General features: G+C 41.3%; 1 protein-coding gene across 2 annotated transcripts in view; it reads right to left on the bottom strand.

Annotated features, from left to right (window-relative positions):
• LOC134078871 (UDP-glucuronosyltransferase 1-6-like) overlaps positions 1-20,683 on the bottom strand; it is a 46,796-nt gene that overhangs the window by 13,863 nt on the left and 12,250 nt on the right. The window contains exon 1 of one of the 2 annotated variants that reach the window (XM_062535038.1): positions 263-1,133. The exons of the other annotated variant lie outside the window; for it this stretch is intronic. Coding sequence (XP_062391022.1) covers positions 263-1,111 — 849 coding nt within the window. The 5' untranslated portion in view covers positions 1,112-1,133. Of the gene's footprint in view, positions 1-262; positions 1,134-20,683 lie in introns of those variants that run through there. 2 annotated transcript variants of the gene reach the window in all.

The raw sequence follows: 20,683 nt of genomic DNA, 5'->3' as shown, positions 1-20,683 counted from the left end.
GCTGCCATGGAATCTTAGCATTAGCATCCGGTGGTAGCCTATAGGGTTAGGGTTAGGGTTAGGCAACAGTTACAGTTGGCTACAGTTAATGTAAACCCTCTGGGCAGATAGAAAGGTCTACACTACAAATGCACCCAAAAGCACCCACCGTGGTCTTACCAGAGTCAACAGCTGTTCTAATGGATATCTTGACACATTCAATTATATACACTTAAAAATGGCCTGAAAGTAATGGACCATCACCAGACCAAGTGAAACATACCTGTGGTAGCGGTTTTGGCTTTGTAGGCATAATCCCGCCAATCATGACCATGTTGGGCATCAGAGGCATGGGGAACTCATAGGTAAAGTCAAACCGAACGAGCCACAGTGCTGCGTTACTCGCCAGCTCCACAATGGATGTGTCCCGCTGCAGGAAATCAGACGCCATCTTGTCTGCATGAACGTAAAGACGACTGCAGGCCGCAGGCTCCAGTAAGGACCTCAGCAGGTTGACGGTCCTCTCCCACAAGGTCATGCGATTGCTGTAGTGTGTGTAGCGTAGTGGCAGGTATGAAGCCGGGTGAGGACATCTGGTGGATATAATGTCAAGGGGGCAAGGATAAGGACCACTGATGTAGATGGACGGAATGTCCAGGTAATTCCCAACGATGATTCCAACAGGCCAGAAAGGGTCAATGAGCAGAGCATCAAACTCGTAGTCCCGTAAGGTCTGCATCAGCTGCTTGTTGTACAGCATGCTTTCACAGGCCATCATAATGTAATCACTCAGCATGTCCAGGGTGTCCCAGTAGTTCCTGAACCTCGCCACATCAGTGGAGACATCCGTGTTCGTCAATTGGAGCAGGTCTTCGTCAAACTCCTTGTCAAAGCTTTCCTGGGAGTACGGGACGGGAAAGGTCAGAGTGGTTGTGTTTTCGGAGGGGCCCAAGCTGAGACTGACCTCTGGGATCACCACCACCACCTGGTGACCCCTTCGTCCCAGTTCCTCCACCAGGAGCTTAATACCTCTCCAGGGGCTGCCGTCTGTTGGGATCACTAGCAGCTTCCCACCCTGAGCAGAGCCCAGGCACAGGAGAGCGATCAGCAGCACGATGACAGCCCGCATCATGGATGTCTGCACTGCAGCCACGGAGGAGTCTCAAATGACATACAAATGCCATGTGCTCCCTTTTCAGTGAGCTGGACTTTGCATCTTTTCTGGTTAACCATTACACAACAGAGATGACAGCCAGCCACAAAGGTAAAGAGCTATACAGCAGTGCGTTGTACAACAGGGCAGTGTGTTATGTGATCAAAAACAACCAAATTCATTCTGTGCCATCTACGGGTCCAAATTATATGAACCCATCCAGATGTTAAATTATATACTGTACTTTAAAATGTCATCTAATTGTGGAGGCAGGATGCCCAAACCCATGATAGGCCTAACATTCAACGATAGGGGAGGAAGTTAATTATTAATTAACATGTACAGTACTGTAGGTCTCTAACATTAAGCTGATTGTGGATAAGACCATGATGTCCTCACCAAACTATTACAGCTTGCAGGCAAAGATCCAAATGCAGACCGAATACATTCTGTAATGCAGCTTTTATTTTGAAGTTCTCAAACAGTAAAGGAAAATGAGTCAAAGCACAGAAGACACCATCTGAAGGAGAAGCCTAAATATAGACATTTTAAATGACTCAAAGACAAGTTGTAAAGGGTCAACCTTTTCAATTCAACACAGATAGAGGATGCAATAAACACAAGCAGATAAATCCATTCAGTTCTCATACTAGATATTTGGTAAAGGCAGGGAGAAATAATTCACCCCATTAAAGAATAATGGGGTGAAAACAATGGGATAGTCTATCCAGTGGTAGTTATAGATCAGTGGGAACGCCCCTCGAGGATCGAGCATCGAGGAGGCATGTTGAGAAGCACCTCTTGAGAGTTCCAAAAGGAGTATTTCCACGGACAGAGATTTCACTCCGTCAGGGAGCCTAAAGGGGCCCACCAGCTCTCTCCCCATGATTCTGGCCCAAAACATGACTCCGCCACCTCCTTTCTGACATCTCAGCCTTGTTGGGACATGGTGGCCATTCACCAACCATCCATTACTCTATCCATCTGGACCATATAGGGTTGCACGGCACTCAAACCTCTTTGAAAATTAGTCTCATGTATTCCTGAGCCGACTGCAGCCGTTTCTGCTTGTGAGCATTGTTTAGGAGTGGCCATAGTTTATGCACACTTGCAAACATATTGAGGATCATACACCTTGAGTGTAACTTCAGCTATTCTAAAAACTTATATTATTATGTCTTCATAAGAAAAGAATAAGCCTACATTAATTTAACTGCATAGCAATGCCTATATTAGTATTAGTAATAGTAATAATACTAAAATGATATAGCCTATATTTCCTAAGGCGTCCCCCCCCTCCCGACTATTCAGACTTGAGGCCTACAATACCTGTTATTTGATGGTTGTTTTTTGCTGGGTCAAACGCAACTAGATTGTCAACATGTCATAACGTCCCAGTGAAATGTCTGGTGCCCAGGGGAGGAAAAAAAGGGAAGAAGAGGAAGAAAAACGCGACAAAGACAGGGGATAAGTAATGTTACTATAAATATGATGTCAATTATATTATTTTGCTGTTGCAGAACGATAATCGATAACGTCATTGATCGTTAGCATAACATGGTTTGCTAATGAAATGTAACTACCCCTCATCTTTAGCCTGACGACGTCATACTCAATTCTTATCAGAATATGAGTCTGAAACTGCTCCATTCAGCTGTGATTATGGGGCGTGATTCATTGGATAGACCAAACCAAACAGAACAAGTTATTGGCTGTCAGTATCTGCGAAATCTAAGACAGAAATATGTAGCAGGGTAGGCTATGGAAAACATCCTCCTTCGTTTTTAAAAATAATTCCTTCAAACTGTATGCAATGAACAGCTGGGGAAGTGTGTCGTTAACCCAACGAGCAAACAGACATTTTTAAACAAAGGGGAACAACATCACCCAAACATGCTGTTTTAACTGGGTGAAAGTGAAACTGAAGTTTTCCCACATATCCTCGTTGGTCTAAGTGTTCAGAAATAGTTGTGCGAATCCGTGATAAAACCTCCGTTTCAATAGCTAAGATAAACGAAAGGCCAAACTGCATGAACAAATTATGCATTCATAGCCATAGCGTTTCTGTTGCAATCAAAATCAACCTAAGCGAACATGGTCTCACACCCAACTCGTTGAACGAGGACGCATGCAGCCGTGAACGTCACTGCTGTTCATATGTCAATCATCACGTAAAGCCCGCCCTGTGAAATGTGATTGGTCCGAGCCGAAGTGTATCTCGAATAGTAGCAGCTGAACGGAGCAGTGCCAGACCGAAGTTCCCTGCAGAAAAAGAATGGAGGCGGGGCTAAACTTCGGTCTGGCATCCAGGCTACCCCATCTTACCTTCCTTGGGCAAATGTGTAAATATTAGATCTACTCAGCTGGTGTTACAATGTTAATTGCACAGACATGGTTAATTGCATTGACATCTCACGTTTTCCTAGCTTGTCAATCAAAATGCTATTCATTTTCCATAGTTTTAAACCAAGCTCAGCTACTGTAGGCTAGCTGTTTGTTGTGTTACAGTTCATGTCTACAGTGTGTTTGTCATGATAAAGGTTATAGAATAGAACTAATTGTAAATAGAATGGAAATAATTGTGGTCTTGGTTTTGATGAATTAGGAGAGGTTGTGCATAACCAAAGAGCTATCATGAACATGAGGCATGGTTGTGCCCTTCTTCATACAAACATCTTGAACTTAAAGAGAAACTATGCAGGATTGGCGATTTCATCTCCGGTTTCAGTTTCACTTTTCACTCGATTTTTGCTTGGGCTTTCTTGTGGCAGAGCAGTCAACAGGAGAACATTTGTCATCTCTAATAAAAAAAGAGGCTCTCCTGGAGGTGAGGGAAGAAACTGCAGACCCTGTGGTGAGAGTGGAAGCCCAGTCTTTGGCTGAGATTGGATCTTATCACGTTTGCATTTGTACAGCCACATTTTCAGCATGTCAGTAAACTGATGCAGTCACCCTCCATGCACCTTGATGTGGCTGTTGACTTGCTGAAGAAAACCAGAGATTCCCTCACCAGTTATAGAAACACTGGATTTCCTGATGCACAAAAAACTGGTAAGGAGATGTGTGAAGAGATGATCGTGGAGGCTGAGCTCAAACAAAAGCGTTTGAGAACCACAAAAAGGCACTTTGCCTATGAGTCTCCAGATGAGCCCATATACGATGCACTACAAAAACTGGAAACCATATTTTTTTAACGTGGTTGTGGATACTGCCATCTCTTCACTTGATGAGAGATTTCAGAATCTTGGAGAGGTGAATAACACCTTCGGTGTGCTCTTCGATTTCCCCAACTTAGAAGAAGAGGACCTAGCTGCTACAGAAGTGTCAAACCCTAAGTACTGCTCTGTCCCAGCCAGACATTGATGGTACAGAACTTGCAAAGGAAATGCAGAATTTTCCACCACTATCAAAGAATATGACAAACATGGAACTTTTGACCTTCCTGCATGAGAGGAAGCTGACAGAAATTTACCCCAACATGTGGGTTGCTTTGAGAATCTCTGTCCCTCTTCCTGTTACAATGGCTGCAGCAGAAAGAGCTTCTCTGAGCTCAAACTGATTTAACTTACCTGAGATCTACTATGATACAAGAATGTCTCACTGGACTTGCCATCATAAGCATAAACCATGTGATCTCAAATCAGTTGTCATTTGATGATGTTGTGGATGGTGGTGGTGTGTTTTTAGTAGCCTAGAAATCTAGATGCCCCTAGCGGCAGCAAATGTAATTTGGCTGGCGGGGCAGTCTAGGCACGATCCATAGAGCTTAGGAGCTGAGAACTGGAAAATCAAGCGATCCAATCACAGCGTGTATAAAGTTGGTGGGCGGGCTTAACATAATAGTGACTGACATGCGACCAGAAGTTGAGACGGTAACGCATCCTGCGAATTGAAAACAAGAAGATGATTCGTTTAGCGTTATCCTATTGGGTGGAGAGGGAAGGTTACGCTCATTAAAGTGTGGAAATGTTAAAGGGATATTCCGCCATTTTTGGAAATACGCTCATTTTCCACCTCCCCTCGAGCAAAACAATCGATATTTACCTTGTTCCCGTTCATCCAGCCATTCTGTGAGTCTGGCGATACAACTTTTAGCTTCAGCCTAGCATAGATCATTGAATCGGATTAGACCATTAGCTTCTCGCCTGCTAGCTTCATGTTTAAAAGTGACTAAGATATCTGGTAATTTTCCCATTTAAAACGTGTCTCCTCTCAAGTTAGAAAGTGCAATAAGACCAACTGAAAATGAAACCTGCCGTTTTTCTAGGCTGATTTGACATGGAACTACACTCTCATCTGGCGTAATAATCAAGGCAACTTGCAAACGTACCATAGGCGCAGTGATATCTTACGCAGCATCTGAAAATAGTCCCCATAGACAACAAGCAGTAGTAGTGCCAGTAGCTGCAAGTTGCCTTGATTATTACGCCAGATGAGAGTGTAGTTCCATGTCAAATCAGCCTAGAAAAACGCCAGGTTTCATTTTCAGTTGGTCTTATTGCACTTTCTAACTTGAGAGGAGACACGTTTTAAATGGGAAAATTACCAGAAATCTTAGTCACTTTTAAACATGAAGCTAGCAGGCGAGAAGCTAATGGTCTAATCCGATTCAATGATCTATGCTAGGCTGAAGCTAAAAGTTGTATCGCCAGACTCACAGAATGGCTGGATGAACGGGAACAAGGTAAATATCGATTGTTTTGCTCGAGGGAAGGTGGAAAATGAGCGTATTTCCAAAAATGGCGGAATATCCCTTTAAGTATAAGTCAAGAAGAGTTACATACACAACCAATTACACACGTTTAATTTACTTGAGCATTGTTTGAATCATGTTTTCACTGGAAATCGTAGGTGGACCTAGCGTACAACAACTAACCTAGCCTAGCCTACCTATCGTTAACGTTACCACACAAAGCACACATTTCATTGCTGTTGACTGAGCTGTTATTCTTTTTTAGTCATATTAGAGAGAATTACCGTTACCTTAGGCCAACAGTGGTGGCTGAAATATTCCCAAAACACATACAACAAAATGAAATTATTATTTAAAAATACAGTGTTATTTTATTCCATACAACAAAGTAATTGTGGGACGTCAAACTTAAATGCGGCTTGCTTTATCTTTTACTGTCTATGACCATACAACGTTACCGCTAACGTTACGTTATCAACGCAAGTGCTGTGAATCTGTGATGCTTCCTTCATTAGTGATATTGATTGGTTGTCAATGGTAAAAACGTCATTCTATGCGACAATATTTTGATTTAGTAGCTACTAACTACGGCGTAACTTAACTAGCAACGGTGCAACAGAAAAAGAACGCAGCGCTAGTTTAAAACTAGTTCGTTTGAACGTAAGGTTCAAGACACAACTTGCACCTAAAGTTACGACTGACGTTCAGCTGGTGCAACCCACTGCATAACTCTCAGTTCCCAAGCTAGTTAGAACACTGCCCTGTGAATCCAACTGTGACTTTTAAGCAAAGATTCTAGAACAGAGCTCCACTAAAACCTTTGCTTTTAAGCATACAATCTGGCTCTCCCTGAACTACACATCCTGTTGAAGTGTTTACTGCGTGTAAAAATAAAAGTCTACCCAGCAGATTGCATCCCCCCGTGTAATTCCTGGGGAATTGCATTTCTAGTTTATGATTATTTTTCTCATTTTATGCTTGCATATTTCTCTGCAGAGCTTCCCCTACAGCTTTAGCATGTATATTTTACAAAACTACTCAATCGGTCAGTCTGCCGTGTCGCCTACCTGTCTCTCGCTTGTCTGACTCGCTTTGAACACCAGCCCAACTTTTTGACAGCAACGGTAACGGCATTATTAAAATGGGAAGAGTAATCAATTAGATTACTTGTTACTGAAAAAAGTAACTCTGTTAGTAGCATTGTTAAATGCTGTTACTACCAACACTGCCATGCACCACGTTTTGTTAACATAAATGCACCCAAAACCTAAATTATGTACACATAAAAATGGCCTGCAACTAATGGGCCATCACCAGACCAACTCAAACATACCTGTGGTAGCGGTTTTGGCTTTGTAGGCATAATCCCACCAATCATGACCATGTTGGGCATCAGAGGCATGGGGAACTCATAGGTGAAGTCAAACCGAACAAGCCACAGTGCTGCGTTACTCGCCAGCTCCACAATGGATGTGTCCCGCTGCAGGAAATCAGACGCCATCTTGTCTGCATGAACGTAGAGACGACTGCAGGCCGCAGGCTCCAGTACGGACCTCAGCAGGTTGACGGTCCTCTCCCACAAGCTCATGCGATTGCTGTAGTGTGTGTAGCGTAGTGGCAGATATGAAGCCGGGTGAGGACATCTGGTGGATATAATGTCAAGGGGGCAAGGATAAGGACCACTGATGTAGATGGACGGAATGTCCAGGTAATTCCCAATGATGATTCCAACAGGCCAGAAAGGGTCACTGAGCAGAGCATCAAACTCGTAGTCCCGTAAGGTCTGCATCAGCTGCTTGTTGTACAGCATGCTTTCACAGGCCATCATAATGTAATCACTCAGCATGTGCAGGGTGTCCCAGTAGTTCCTGAACCTCGCCACATCAGTGGAGACATCGGTGTTCGTCAATTGGAGCAGGTCTTCGTCTAACTCCTTGTCAAAGCTTTCCTGGGAGTACGGGACGGGAAAGGTCAGAGTGGTTGTGTTTTCGGAGGGGCCCAAGCTGAGACTGACCTCTGGGATCACGACCACCACCTGGTGACCCCTTCGTCCCAGTTCCTCCACCAGGGGCTTCAAACCTCGCCAGGGGCTGCCGTCTGTTGGGATCACTAGCAGCTTCCCACCCTGAACTGAGCCCAGGCACAGGAGAGCGATCAGCAGCACGATGACAGCCCGCATCATGGATGTCTGTACTGCAGCCACGGAGGAGTCTCAAATGACATACAAATGCCATGTGCTCCCTTTTCAGTGAGCTGGACTTTGCATCTTTTCTGGTTAACCATTACACAACAGAGATGACAGCCAGCCACAAAGGTAAAGAGCTATACCGCAGTGTGTTGTACAACAGGGCAGTGTATTATCTGATCAAAAACCACCAAATTCATTCTGTGCCATCTACGGGTCCAAATTATATGAACCCATCCAGATGTTAAATTATATACTTTAAAATGTCATCTAATTGTGGAGGCAGGATGCCCAAACTCACGATAGGACTAACATTCAGCGGTATGGGAGGAAGTTAATTATTAATTAACATGTACTGTACTGTAGGTCTCTAACATGTTGATTGTTGATAATAAGACCATGATGTCCTCACCAAACTGTTACAGCTTGCAGGCAAAGATCCAAATGCAGACCGGATACATTTTGTAATGCAGCTTTTATTTTAAAGTTCTCAAACAGTAAAGGAAAATGAGTCAAAGCACAGAAGACACCATCTGAAGGAGAAGCCTAAATATAGACATTTTAAATGAGTCAAAGACAAGTTTTAAAGGGTCAACCTTTTCAATTCAACACAGATAGAGGATGCAATAAACACAAGCAGATAAATCCATTCAGTTCTCATACTAGATATTTGGTAAAGGCAGGGCATACATGTACAACACATGGGGTGCCTCTCATTTGGGCTTTTATACGTCCTCCCTCGCTCCTCGGGCCTCAAACCTCACTGATCTAAAGAATGATGGGGCGAAAACAATGGGATAGTCTATCCAGTGGTAGTTATAGATCAGTGGGAACGCCCCTCGAGGATCGAGCATCGAGGAGGCATGTTGAGAAGCACCTCTTGAGAGTTCCAAAAGGAGTATTTCCACGGACAGAGATTTCTCTGAACACAGGCCGAGATTTCACTCCCCTAAAGGGGCCCACCAGCTCTCTCCCCATGATTCTGGCCCAAAACATGACTCCGCCACCTCCTTCCTGACATCTCAGCCTTGTTGGGACATGGTGGCCATTCACCAACCATCCATTACTCCATCCATCTGGACCATCTAGGGTTGCACGGCACTCAAACCTCATTGAAAATTAGTCTTCATGTATTCCTGCGCCCACTGCAGCCGTTTCTGCTTGTGAGCATTATTTAGGAGTGGCCATAGTTTATGCACACTTGCAAACATCTTGAGGCTCCTACACCTTGAGTGTAACTTCAGCTATTCTAAAAACTTATATTATTATGTCTTCATAAGAAAAGAATAAGCCTACATTAATTTAACTGCATAGCAATGCCTATTAGTATTAGTAATAGTAATAATACTAAAATGATATAGCCTATATTTCCTAAGGCGCCCCCCCCCCCCCCCCCCTCCCGACTATTCAGACTTGAGGCCTACAATACCTGTTATTTGATGGTTGTTTTTTGCTGGGTCAAACGCAACTAGACTGTCAACATGTCATAACGTCCAAGTAAAATGTCTGGTGCCCAGGGGAGGAAAAAAAGGAAAGAAGAGGAAGACAAACGTGACAAAGACAGGGGATAAGTAATGTTACTATAAATATGATGTCAATGATATTATTTTGCTGTTGCAGAACGATAATCGATAACGTCATTGATCGTTAGCATAACATGGTTTGCTAATGAAATAAATAGCCAGCACTATCTGTTAGTTTTAACTACCCCCCATCTTACCTTCCTTGGGCAAATGTGTAAATATTAGATCTACTCAGCTGGTGTTACAATTTTAATTGCACAGACATGGTTAATCGCATTGACATCTCACGTTTTCCTACGTTGTCAATCAAAATGCTATTCATTTTCCACAGTTTTAAACCAAGCTCAGCTAGGCTAGCTGTTTGTTGTGTTACAGTTCATGTCTACAGTGTGTTTGTCATGATAAAGGTGATAGAATAGAAATAATTGTAAATAGAATGGAAATAATTGTGGTCTTGGTTTTGATGAATTAGGAGAGGTTGTGCATAACCAAAGAGCTATCATGAACATGAGGCATGGTTGTGCCCTTCTTCATACAAACATCTTGAACTTAAAGAGTAACCATGCAGGATTGGCGATTTCATCCAGTATGTCAGTAAACTGATGCAGTCTCCCTCCATGCACCTTGATGTGGCTGTTGATTTGCTCAAGAAAACCAGATATTCCCTCACCAGTTATAGAAACACTACATTTTCTGATGCACAAAAAACTGGTAAGGAGATGTGTGAAGAGATGATCAAACAGCTCAAACAAAAGTGTTTGAGAACCACAAAAAGGCACTTTGCCTATGAGTCTCCAGATGAGCCCATATAAGATGCACTACAAAAACTGGAAACCATATTTTTTAAATGTGGTTGTGGATTCTGCCATCTCTTCACTTGATAAGAGATTTCAGAATCTTGGAGAGGTGAATAACACATTTGGTGTGCTCTTCAATTTCCCCAACTTAGAAGAAGAGGATCTGCTACAGAAGTGTCAAACCCTAAGTACTGCTCAGTCCCAGCCAGACATTGATGGCACAGAACTTGCAAAGGAAATGCAGAATTTTCCACCACTATCAAAGAATATGACAAACATGGAACTTTTGACCTTCCTGCATGAGAGGAAGCTGACAGAAATTTACCCCAACATGTGGGTTGCTTTGAGAATCTCTGTCACTCTTCCTGTTACAATGGCTGCAGCAGAAAGAGCTTCTCTAACCTCAAACTGATTAAAACTTACCTGAGATCTACTATGATACAAGAACGTCTCACTGGACTTGCCATTATAAGCATAAACCAAACCACTGAGCAAAAACTGGTCCAAAATATGTCCGGAAGACGTGGTCGCCGAACTCCAGAAGACGTCTTCCGAGTAGCCAGAATGAACGTTTTTTAGACATATTTCCTGGACGTTGAATAGATGTGTTGTTCTGGGTGTGATATACATGTAGGCGTCGCTTGAAGACGTCTGAAAGATTTAATTAGACATCCAGAAGACGTCCTCAGAGTAGCCAGAATATTTGCAACTAATGTTGGTTGTCTATAGACGTCCTGAACCGGGTCAGGCTGGACTATTGTCCCAGTGTCATTTATCAACTAATTTTGACTGTAAAATAGACGTCCAGATCACAGCCTGGACAGACCACTGTTTTTTGGACGTCCGTAGACGTTGCTTGCTCAGTGGGATGTGGTCTCAAATCAGTTGTCATTTGATGATGTTGTGGATGGTGGTGGTGTGTTTTAGTAGCCTAGAAATCTAGACGCCCCTAGCGGCAGCAAATGTAATTTGGCTGGCGGGGCAGTCTAGGCACGATCCATAGTGCTTAGGAGCTGAGAACTGGAAAATCAAGCGATCCAATCACAGCGTGTATAAAGTCGGTGGGCGGGCTTAACATAATGGTGACTGACATGCGACCAGAAGTTGCGACGGTAACGCATCCTGCTAATTGAAAACAAGAAGATGATTCGTTTAGCGTTATCCTATTGCGTGGAGAGAGAAGGTTACGCTCATTAAAGTGTGGAAATGTTAAGTATAAGTCGAGAAGAATTACATACACGACCAATTACACACGTTTAATTTACTTGAGCAGTGTTTGAATCATGTTTTCACTGGAAATCGTAGGTGGACCTAGCGTACAACAACTAACCTAGCCTAGCCTACCCATCGTTAACGTTACCACACAAAGCACACATTTCATTGCTGTTGACTGAGCTGTTATTCTTTTTTAGTCATATTAGAGAGAATTACCGTTACCTTAGGCCAACAGTGGTGGCTGAAATATTCCCAAAACACATACAACAAAATGAAGTCTGTTATTTAAAAATACAGTGTTATTTTATTCCATACAACAAAGTAATTGTGGGTCGTCAAACTTAAATGCGGCTTGCTTTATCTTTTACTGTCTATGATCATACAACGTTACCGTGAATGTTACGTCCCAGAGGAAAGAAATTCTTAGAATGAGATCTCCTTTGTTTCTCATTTGTTTCTCCTAGACAATAATGAGATCACAGTGATACAAAAATGAGATTATTGCCTTTGTCTCACGCTTCTCAGGTTTGTCTCGGGAGCCAAAGAGTTATGTTATCTCAGTGTAGACTCCCTTTGATTTATAAATGAGATCTCAATTAGTTCTCAAATAATGCTCAGTTTTGTCCATGTTGTATGTCTCATATTTTACTCAGGCTGAGTCACCAGAGAGCTCTCCTTGTAAACTCAAGAAATTCTCATTTAAGTCTCTTTGGTAAATCTCGTGTTAGGCTCAGTGTAGACTCCCTTTAATCTACTAATGAGATCTCAGCTATGTTTTAAATAATGCTCAGTTTTGTCTCATTTATATGTCTCATTCTTTACTCAGGCTGAGGCGCCAGAGAGGTCTCTTTGTAAACTCAAGCAATTCTCATCTATATCTATTTGGTAAATCTCAGATTTGGCTCAATCAGTTCCATAAAAGATTCCTCAACACATTTCTTACCAAAAGATTTTTTACCAGTGTTATTATACACTCTGTACATGTGTGTGTAGCTGTGCTGTGCGTGTGTTCGTGTGTAACTGTGCTGTGTGTGTCTGTCGACATAAGTATGTGTGTGTTTGTGTGCACTTTAAGAGTCATTGCACGAGAAAACCAGGCAAAGCCAGCAGGAGGTAGGAAGATGGGGGTCGGCCAAATCGGCTCATACTTTGTATGTGATAAGTATGTGGAACTATGAACAGCCATATACTTAAAACCCTCAAACTCTTTTTTGTTGTGGAGTTCTGGGGCCCCTCTCAGAGAACCTCAAAAATCCAACAATTCATGGCTGAAAATGACTGAAATTGCCATTTCTACCCTGATTATCCTGATAAAGATATGAACATGAGCTTTAAGTTTCCATGGAGCTTAGGTAGAATAGTTTTAAAGACCAAAAGGTGCACTAGGGGGTTATCTGCACCACTGAAAGCAGAATTTTCATCCCTCTAAAATTGGTCATTTTTAGGAGGCATTATCTCACATTCGCAGTGGCTTTGGTGGATGGTTTTACTGTTGCTGGACAGAGGAACATCTTCTGATTCAAAAACAATTGTCGTCTAATTGGGCCACACATAATGTGCGCCGTGCCAGGAGGGTCTTTACAGGTTTTTTTTTTCGGGTTTTGGAGTATAATAAACCAGGTAATAATATCTCACTATAGGGTAATTTATGGTCAATTTTTGTGTCACTGTATGACAAATTGTTAAAGAAAGCTTTAATTAACTAGAAAAGCACTGAAAGAGTGCAGACCTCTGCATGCATTGTTGTTCTTGGTTGTCATACATTTGAAACTAGACTATTCAGATCGCCACCGAGTGGCCATACCATGCCATTACATCGAAAACATCTGGCATTACATCTGTTTGTGATGTAATGCCATGGTATGGCCATGTGATGGCGATCTGAATATGGTTTATCATAGGCCAAAACACGACAAATCCTGCTAAAGACCCTCCTGGCACGGCACACATTATGTGTGGCCCAATTAGACGACAATTGTTTTTGAATCAGTAGATGTTCCTTTCTCCAGCAACAGTAAAACCATCCACCAAAGCCATTGCGAATACGAGATAATATTTCTTAAAAATGACCGAAATTTAGAGGGAGGAAAATTCTGCTTTCAGTGGTGTAGATAACCCCTCGGTGCACCTTTTGGTCTTTAAACTATGCTACCTAGGCTCTATGGAAATATAAAGCTTATGTTCATATCTTTATCAGGATAATCAGGGTAGAAATGGCAATTTCAGTCATTTTCAGCCATGAATTGTTGGATTTTTGAGGGTCTCTGAGAGGGGTCCCAGAACTCCATAACAAAAAACAGCTGGAGGGTTTTAAGTATATGGCTGTTCATAGTTCCACATACTTATCACATATACAAAGTATGAGCCGATTTGGCCGACCCCCATCTTCCCACCTCTGCCTGGTTTTCTCATGCAATGACTCTTAAACATGTATTAGGCTACACAGTCCTAGATAGGCTAAATTAGCCAGAATAGATTGTCATGTTAATTAAAGGAGAAATTATCAATAACTGAAATCAAACTAAAAAATAAAATTGTTAGATTAATCTTTTTTTTTTTTTTTTTTAAATCATTGTTTTGTCCAGCCCTCTCATGCTCATCCAAACCTATTTGTTTCAAATTAGAAATGAGTCTCTATAAACACAATACCCAAATACAGACAGGCACACAACTGCAAGCCACACACACACACACAGCACAGCTCAGGGCCAGAGTGGGACACTTAATTTTACTGTGAAATGTCAAGTTTTAGCGGCCCTTGAGGGGCGTGGGTCATTCAAGTACACTACATCACATGCCTACTACTATAAGAGAGATGGGATAGGAGTTTATATAGGAATGGCCTCCCCTGAGCTAATAAAAGATTTTTGACAACTTTGGCAGACTATAGGCTATACATTGGGTGGAATGGTAATATTTCATTCATACATTTCAGGAGAAAAAGTATGACTTCAACACACCAATTCCAATTCCAAGGCCATTTTATTTCTGCACATAGCATAGGCCTATACAGTACCCGAGTAAGGCACAATAGCTGCTAGGCTACCACTGTAAATGTGCACTTTCTGTCCTGTGTCTGCGGGATTTGAACGCTCCTCTCGTTTCTCTTAACAGGGCTATTTGCTCACTGAAACTGAGTGCTAGATATTCCATATGAGGAGGACCCAATACAATGATTTAATGATATTTTATCTTCGAGGGCTTTTGAGATTTGGGGTTATTATCTTACAGTCAAATTGATTATTATTAGCCTACACATCTCCCTTGCACACATTCATGGTCATGGTTGTGGCACTGGAGAAGGGGCCGCTCATTCACTTCCGTAAATGATTGCAAAAATAGACTTAGTTGTGACTTCCGAAACATTTTTGTGAGTGCTACTTTGTTCATATTTGGGAAACTGCGAGTAAGGGGCCGAGACCGCACAGCCCAGGCTGCAGAGGTGCTGCGAGGGCGCAGCAAATGAACTTCAGAAACAATATATTTAAGCTCACATATTCATACCGGCCCAAAGCGTTAACGGCCCACCGGGAATCCTCCCAAATCTCCTGATTAGCCGGGCCTGGCACAGCTGCAATACACACACACACACACACACACACACACACACACACACACATGCAAACAGAGACACAAACACATACAGTGCCTATAGAAAGTCATCATACCCTTTTGAAATACTCACTTTGTCTTAAAGCCTGAAATCAAAACCGATTTTTAAAAAATCTTTTTCCACTGATTCCACTGAAATTTAAAGGGTTTTGATTTCAGGCTGTAAGCCAAGAAAAGCAACTATTTCAAAAGGGTATGATTACTTTCTATAGGCACTGTACATGTAGACAGACACGCACAGCACAGCTACACCCAAACACCAAAGACAAAGACACACACACTCATACGCACATCCACACACACACACACACACACACACACACACACACACACACACACACACACACACACACACACACACACACACACAAGCAGACACAGACATTTATACAATAGACATAGAAAGGCACACAGCAAACACAACAAACACATGTATACACACACACACACACACACACACACACACACACACACACACACACACACACACATATATACACATACAGAGCAGAGACATAGACTCACATAAATTCAATACCCAAACAAATACGGAAGGAGGTTCTTTGATTTGTCTACAATGTCAGGTGTTGTATTTGCTGCACACGACGAACAGTGTAATTAGACTACTACACATGTAGGCCAATGTATGATTTTGGTGCTTTTGAGTTATTAAATAATATAAGAGTGTCACACAATGGTTAGCAAGGACCTAATGGAAGGTTAGCATGGAAGGTTTTGAACATCCAAACCACACACCTGCAAATATCATGTTTTCTTGTTTGGCTACGTTCCGCAAAACTAAGTTTATTAATGAATTAGATCTACATGTCTCTTTGTTAAAAGTACGTTGGAGGTAGTCTTTTTCTAGTTTACAGTTTTTTTTGATTGCTTTGACCTGGTTGAAGAAACTGGTGACCTCTCAGTCTTCATCATCACTCTCTCAGCAGACCAAAAGACACCTCTTGCAAATGAGTTAACCCATTGTCATTGTTTTGACACACTTCCCGCACCCTTTTGCAAATCAGTTAACGCAGATGTCATTCAAGCAGTCCAAACTCCATTGCTTTAGCTGTGGTAACCAAACAGAAACTATATGTTCCCATCTCTTAGAAACGTCTTGCCCAGTATGAAATCACTGAAGCACCTGTTTGACACTGCTTCACAAAACTTTTCAATTTGCAATCAGTCTGCAGGCTTAAAAGGTGCCATGTTGTGTGTAACTTGCAAGCATGGATGATCAAGGCAGATGAGAGTGAGAGTAAGAATTGACTAGAAGAGATTTTTTTTCTTTACAGTATTGTACAGAATTTGCATTTCTATTTTCCTTATGTCTTACACAGTGATGGATTTTACTGGATTTTTTTCTTTCATACTATATATGTGGTTTCTGTTGGAATATTTCATTTCCTAGCCACAATCTCAAAAAAAGAAAAAGAATGAAGACTGCATTCAATACAATTTGAAAAGTCATTGTATATGATTCTGGATCTATTTTTTGCAAGAAAGCAAATTGGCACTGATATGTTGATATATAGCTGCTGACCAGTAATGCAGCACTGATTCACATTGAGAGCTGAATTTTGTATTTTGACGTCCCTTGTCTAATGACTGATTGGAAGCGCTTATGCACTTGTGTGCAAGTTGTGTTGTTTGAGGGCAAAATTTGCTTTTGGTCCATATTTTAAACGTTTTGGAGGAGTTAGAGCTTTTTGCAGGCAAAATGAGTCATTTTGACCATTGGTGCCACTGTTTAGGCCTTTGCGTTAAGAGTTTTGAAACATGGTTTTTTGAGTCGACTACTGCGTCAAAGCAATCAAAAAAAACTGTAACATGTTTGATATTATCGGAAGTCTTTTTAGTCGTGGCTCATGCAAATAGTGACATGAACATTAAAAATCAATAGTGACCTCTCTCCAACACCAAACAGGAAGGGGCAAAATAGGCGACAGCTGTAGCCTATATGATTATTTGTTATTTCATTTCTTATAAACTATTAGTCGGCTATTCTTGTGACAGAACAGCCCTATAACTATTAGGGATGTCACACATGAAACAGTGCTGCAGACAGAGGTGGGCACAAATACATCAAAAACTATTTTGTTACAAAATACAAATACTGGCGTAGAAAATGTAACAAAATAAAATACAAAATACGGATGTGAAAAATGTATTTAATTAAAATACAAGTAATTAGTAATTAGAAAATACAAAAATACCCCCACAATAATCATGGTATACCAACTTTAAAGAGACCCTATGCAACTTTTTCATAGTCATAAAATCGCTCAGAAATCGTTGTTTTGCTTGACTGACCAGTTTTATCGAACACTATTTCCTCCCGCCCCCAGTGTCCCTATCCGCTATTGCAACCTTGCAGTTTCTGCAGGAGACGATCGTTCCTTGTCTACATCTGGAAGTCTGAGACGTGTAAGGGACAAGAATAACCACGCTTGCAATTTATATATTTATATATAGCCTATATATGTATAAATATACACGCTAAAGCTGTCGGGGAAGCTCTGCAGAGAAATATGCAAGCACAAAACGAGCGAAAAAGAAAAACGAAACCGAAACTAGAGATGAAATGAAATCCTGCATAGTTCCTCTTTAAAAATAAACTACAAGAAATACTATTTTTTTATTGGCGGACAGAGGCCTAAATTCTTTACTTTGGGCTGAAGTAGCCTGGTCCTACCATACTCTCGTACATTCATAATGTACAGAGAGTCTGGACACTTTCCATTGCCAAGCATGAATTTCCTTGAATGCGGATACTCTGCCCAGAGCCTCTCAGATCTGCCATAACCAATCGATAAACGTTTGATCGTGAGGTGACATGCTCAAACTAGCGACCTCAACGTCATCGTTCTCAGTACTCCCTCTGTTTGCTGATTGGACCTGCACATTTTTGTCTTGAGAAAACCTGTGAATATACCGCAGACCCAGACTACGTAGTGGAGTGAAATGAAAACTGAACAGAAGTACGTAGGAAGGCGGAGCCAGGCTACCCATGAAGTAGATCTAGTAAAAAAATGTAATCAGCATCCTACTGTAGATCAATATACACAATGATTGAACTGACAACAAGCAGGCTTTTCAACAGTGGAATCAACTCTGACGAAGCAAACTACCCACCATCATTTTCCGTATTCAATGAAAGTAGTACGACAGATTGAACAGGTTAGCCTTTTTAAATTGACATGCATTTCCCTTTTTGTGCTATAAATGCATGCCTTTTGCCTTCATACATGACTGGCAACACGGGGGACAAATAAAGTGACATCCTGTAAGGTGTCTCAATATACAGAATTAATTAACTGGGAGATGAAAACTCGAGACTGTTTCGCATTGGGGAGGTTTTTGCCTCAGTCTCCTCCATTATTTCTGCAGATCAGGACACCTTGGTTGATACCTTACATAAATCCTCATGTCATGGGGTTCATGTCCCAAAGATTCTGACCTTTGGCTCCAAACCGGAACCTGGAACCGATTCCCAAGCCTAGACCCAGACTATGATAAGCATAGCATATTGTCATGGTTATACTAGGTAAGAGGCTATATTTAACTGTGTGATGAATTTTTGGCTAATTTGAGGGGGGAAATGATGAGATTTTTGTTAAGTATTTAAGTATTTTAAATACTCTAAATACAACCCCTCAAAGTATTTTGTTACAAAGTACATTTGATTTTTTCCAATCCTGCAAAATACAAATTACAAAATACACTAAAGTAATTAAATACGTATTTAAAATACATATAATTGAAATACTGCCCATGTCTGGCTGCAGAAACGCGATAGTTTGATATGAGTAGGGTATCGCATGAGTTCCTGTTGATGTAGTGCGTGATGGAAATAATTTGAATGAATCTAGGCCTAGCAGTCTAGTAAATGTGACCCACAGTCTTTGCAAAATCCTAATCTGAGACTGGCCTAGTCTTTCAAAAATCTTTTCCAAATCTTTGCTAAGTCTGTCAATGTAAGGTAGGCTTAAGTTGACACTTGTCAGTGTCCATTCTTTTGTTGGTCCAGAGTTTATTTTTACTGCATGAACGGTGTTTATAATCTCGTTCAGAGAGGGTGAAACCGAAGCCAGTCAGGCTCTTGGTTCAGTCCTTCGGGTACCCATCTGACGTCATTACGTCGGCAGACGTCTCCCTGGAAGTCCGAAGTTGCCCGAGAACAATGGCTGCCTGACGCCGGCTGATTGACTGTTTGAAAGCCAAGGTAAGATAATAAATGTAAGATGTAGTTTGTCTAAATAGTTGCCCAGCATTTGTAACTTTTTAAGAAACATTCCCGTCGTCCATGTTTAAACTTAACGTTCGTGCTGAGGATGTACTAGGTTGGGGAATACCCGCAGTATCGTTAGCTATCGTGCTAACGTTAGAACTAGCAGCTAGTTTAATGATAGCTAACGTTAACGTTAGGTTAGCGCACTAGCAACTTTTAGCACACGATATCAAAGCTAGCTGACCAAACTCTTTTTCTGTTAAATAGTGGGATTGAATTTGTGAATACAAGTGTTGGTCATGTTTTACTTTTCTGTAAGAGACGTGTAGGTCGACGAAGCTTGCCTGCTGTGTAGTGTAACTGTAACGTTAGTGGTTAGCTCACCGTCAATCTGTTTAAAAGGCAACAAACTTTTCTGTTGAAAGTTAGCATTCGCCCCCACCATCTAACTGCTAGTGCTACCTTAATTTGAATTTCGTGGGGAATATAATAGGCCAGTCAATCTAGCTCAATAAAGGGCCAAAAATGAAACTAATTGCAAAAGTAATAGTAATGTTTCATACTTTTTATTGATCCTTATACCCTCCTGCATCACATAAAAAAATCTACCCATTTTTATTTAATGGAACATACGTTTCTTCAAGGTCAAAGGTAGCAATTTCCAATGCATTTTGCCATTGGGATTTAATGGGTAAAATTTTAAACTATAGATATCAACTTGAAACTTTCTCAGTTGTTTACTCACATTAAGGCAAAGATTTTTTGTATGGCAAGTTTTCTGAAATGTGATGTTTAGATATGCAAATGAGACCAGTTTTACTTAAATATGCAATAATTTGCATATATTTCTAGAACACTCAATGAATCAACAATTCCAAGAGGTGAAACAATGCATTTTCAACATCAACCAGTAAATTTAGACGTGTATATTAGAACATTTTTCACGATTAAATCTATAAAACATTTGGCCACTGTGTTATTATTTCAGATGATCATGTTTTGACTTAACTCTTGTTTTGTCTGTGTCATGGTGATTGTAGGTGCTGCAGGTCTTCCAGCTACTAGAGATATTTCCTCTCAATTTATGGAAGTAGGGAATTTTTCCTGAAGGCAGAAATCAAGGATTCAAGAACCCAAGTTGGACTCTTGATTCCACTGAGACCACTGTGTGCATTTTGAAATGTTCCAAATGTGTGTCACGTCCATACGGAAGAAGTTCCAAGCCCACAAGTGAGTTCACTCACCAGATAGACACACATACGCATATAACACTAATATGTGTGCATTAGTGATGC

The sequence above is a fragment of the Sardina pilchardus genome, chromosome 4 (assembly GCF_963854185.1).
Source record: "Sardina pilchardus chromosome 4, fSarPil1.1, whole genome shotgun sequence".
NCBI classification, from domain to species: Eukaryota; Metazoa; Chordata; class Actinopteri; order Clupeiformes; family Clupeidae; genus Sardina; species Sardina pilchardus.
This window is presented reverse-complemented; position numbering and strand designations above follow the sequence as displayed.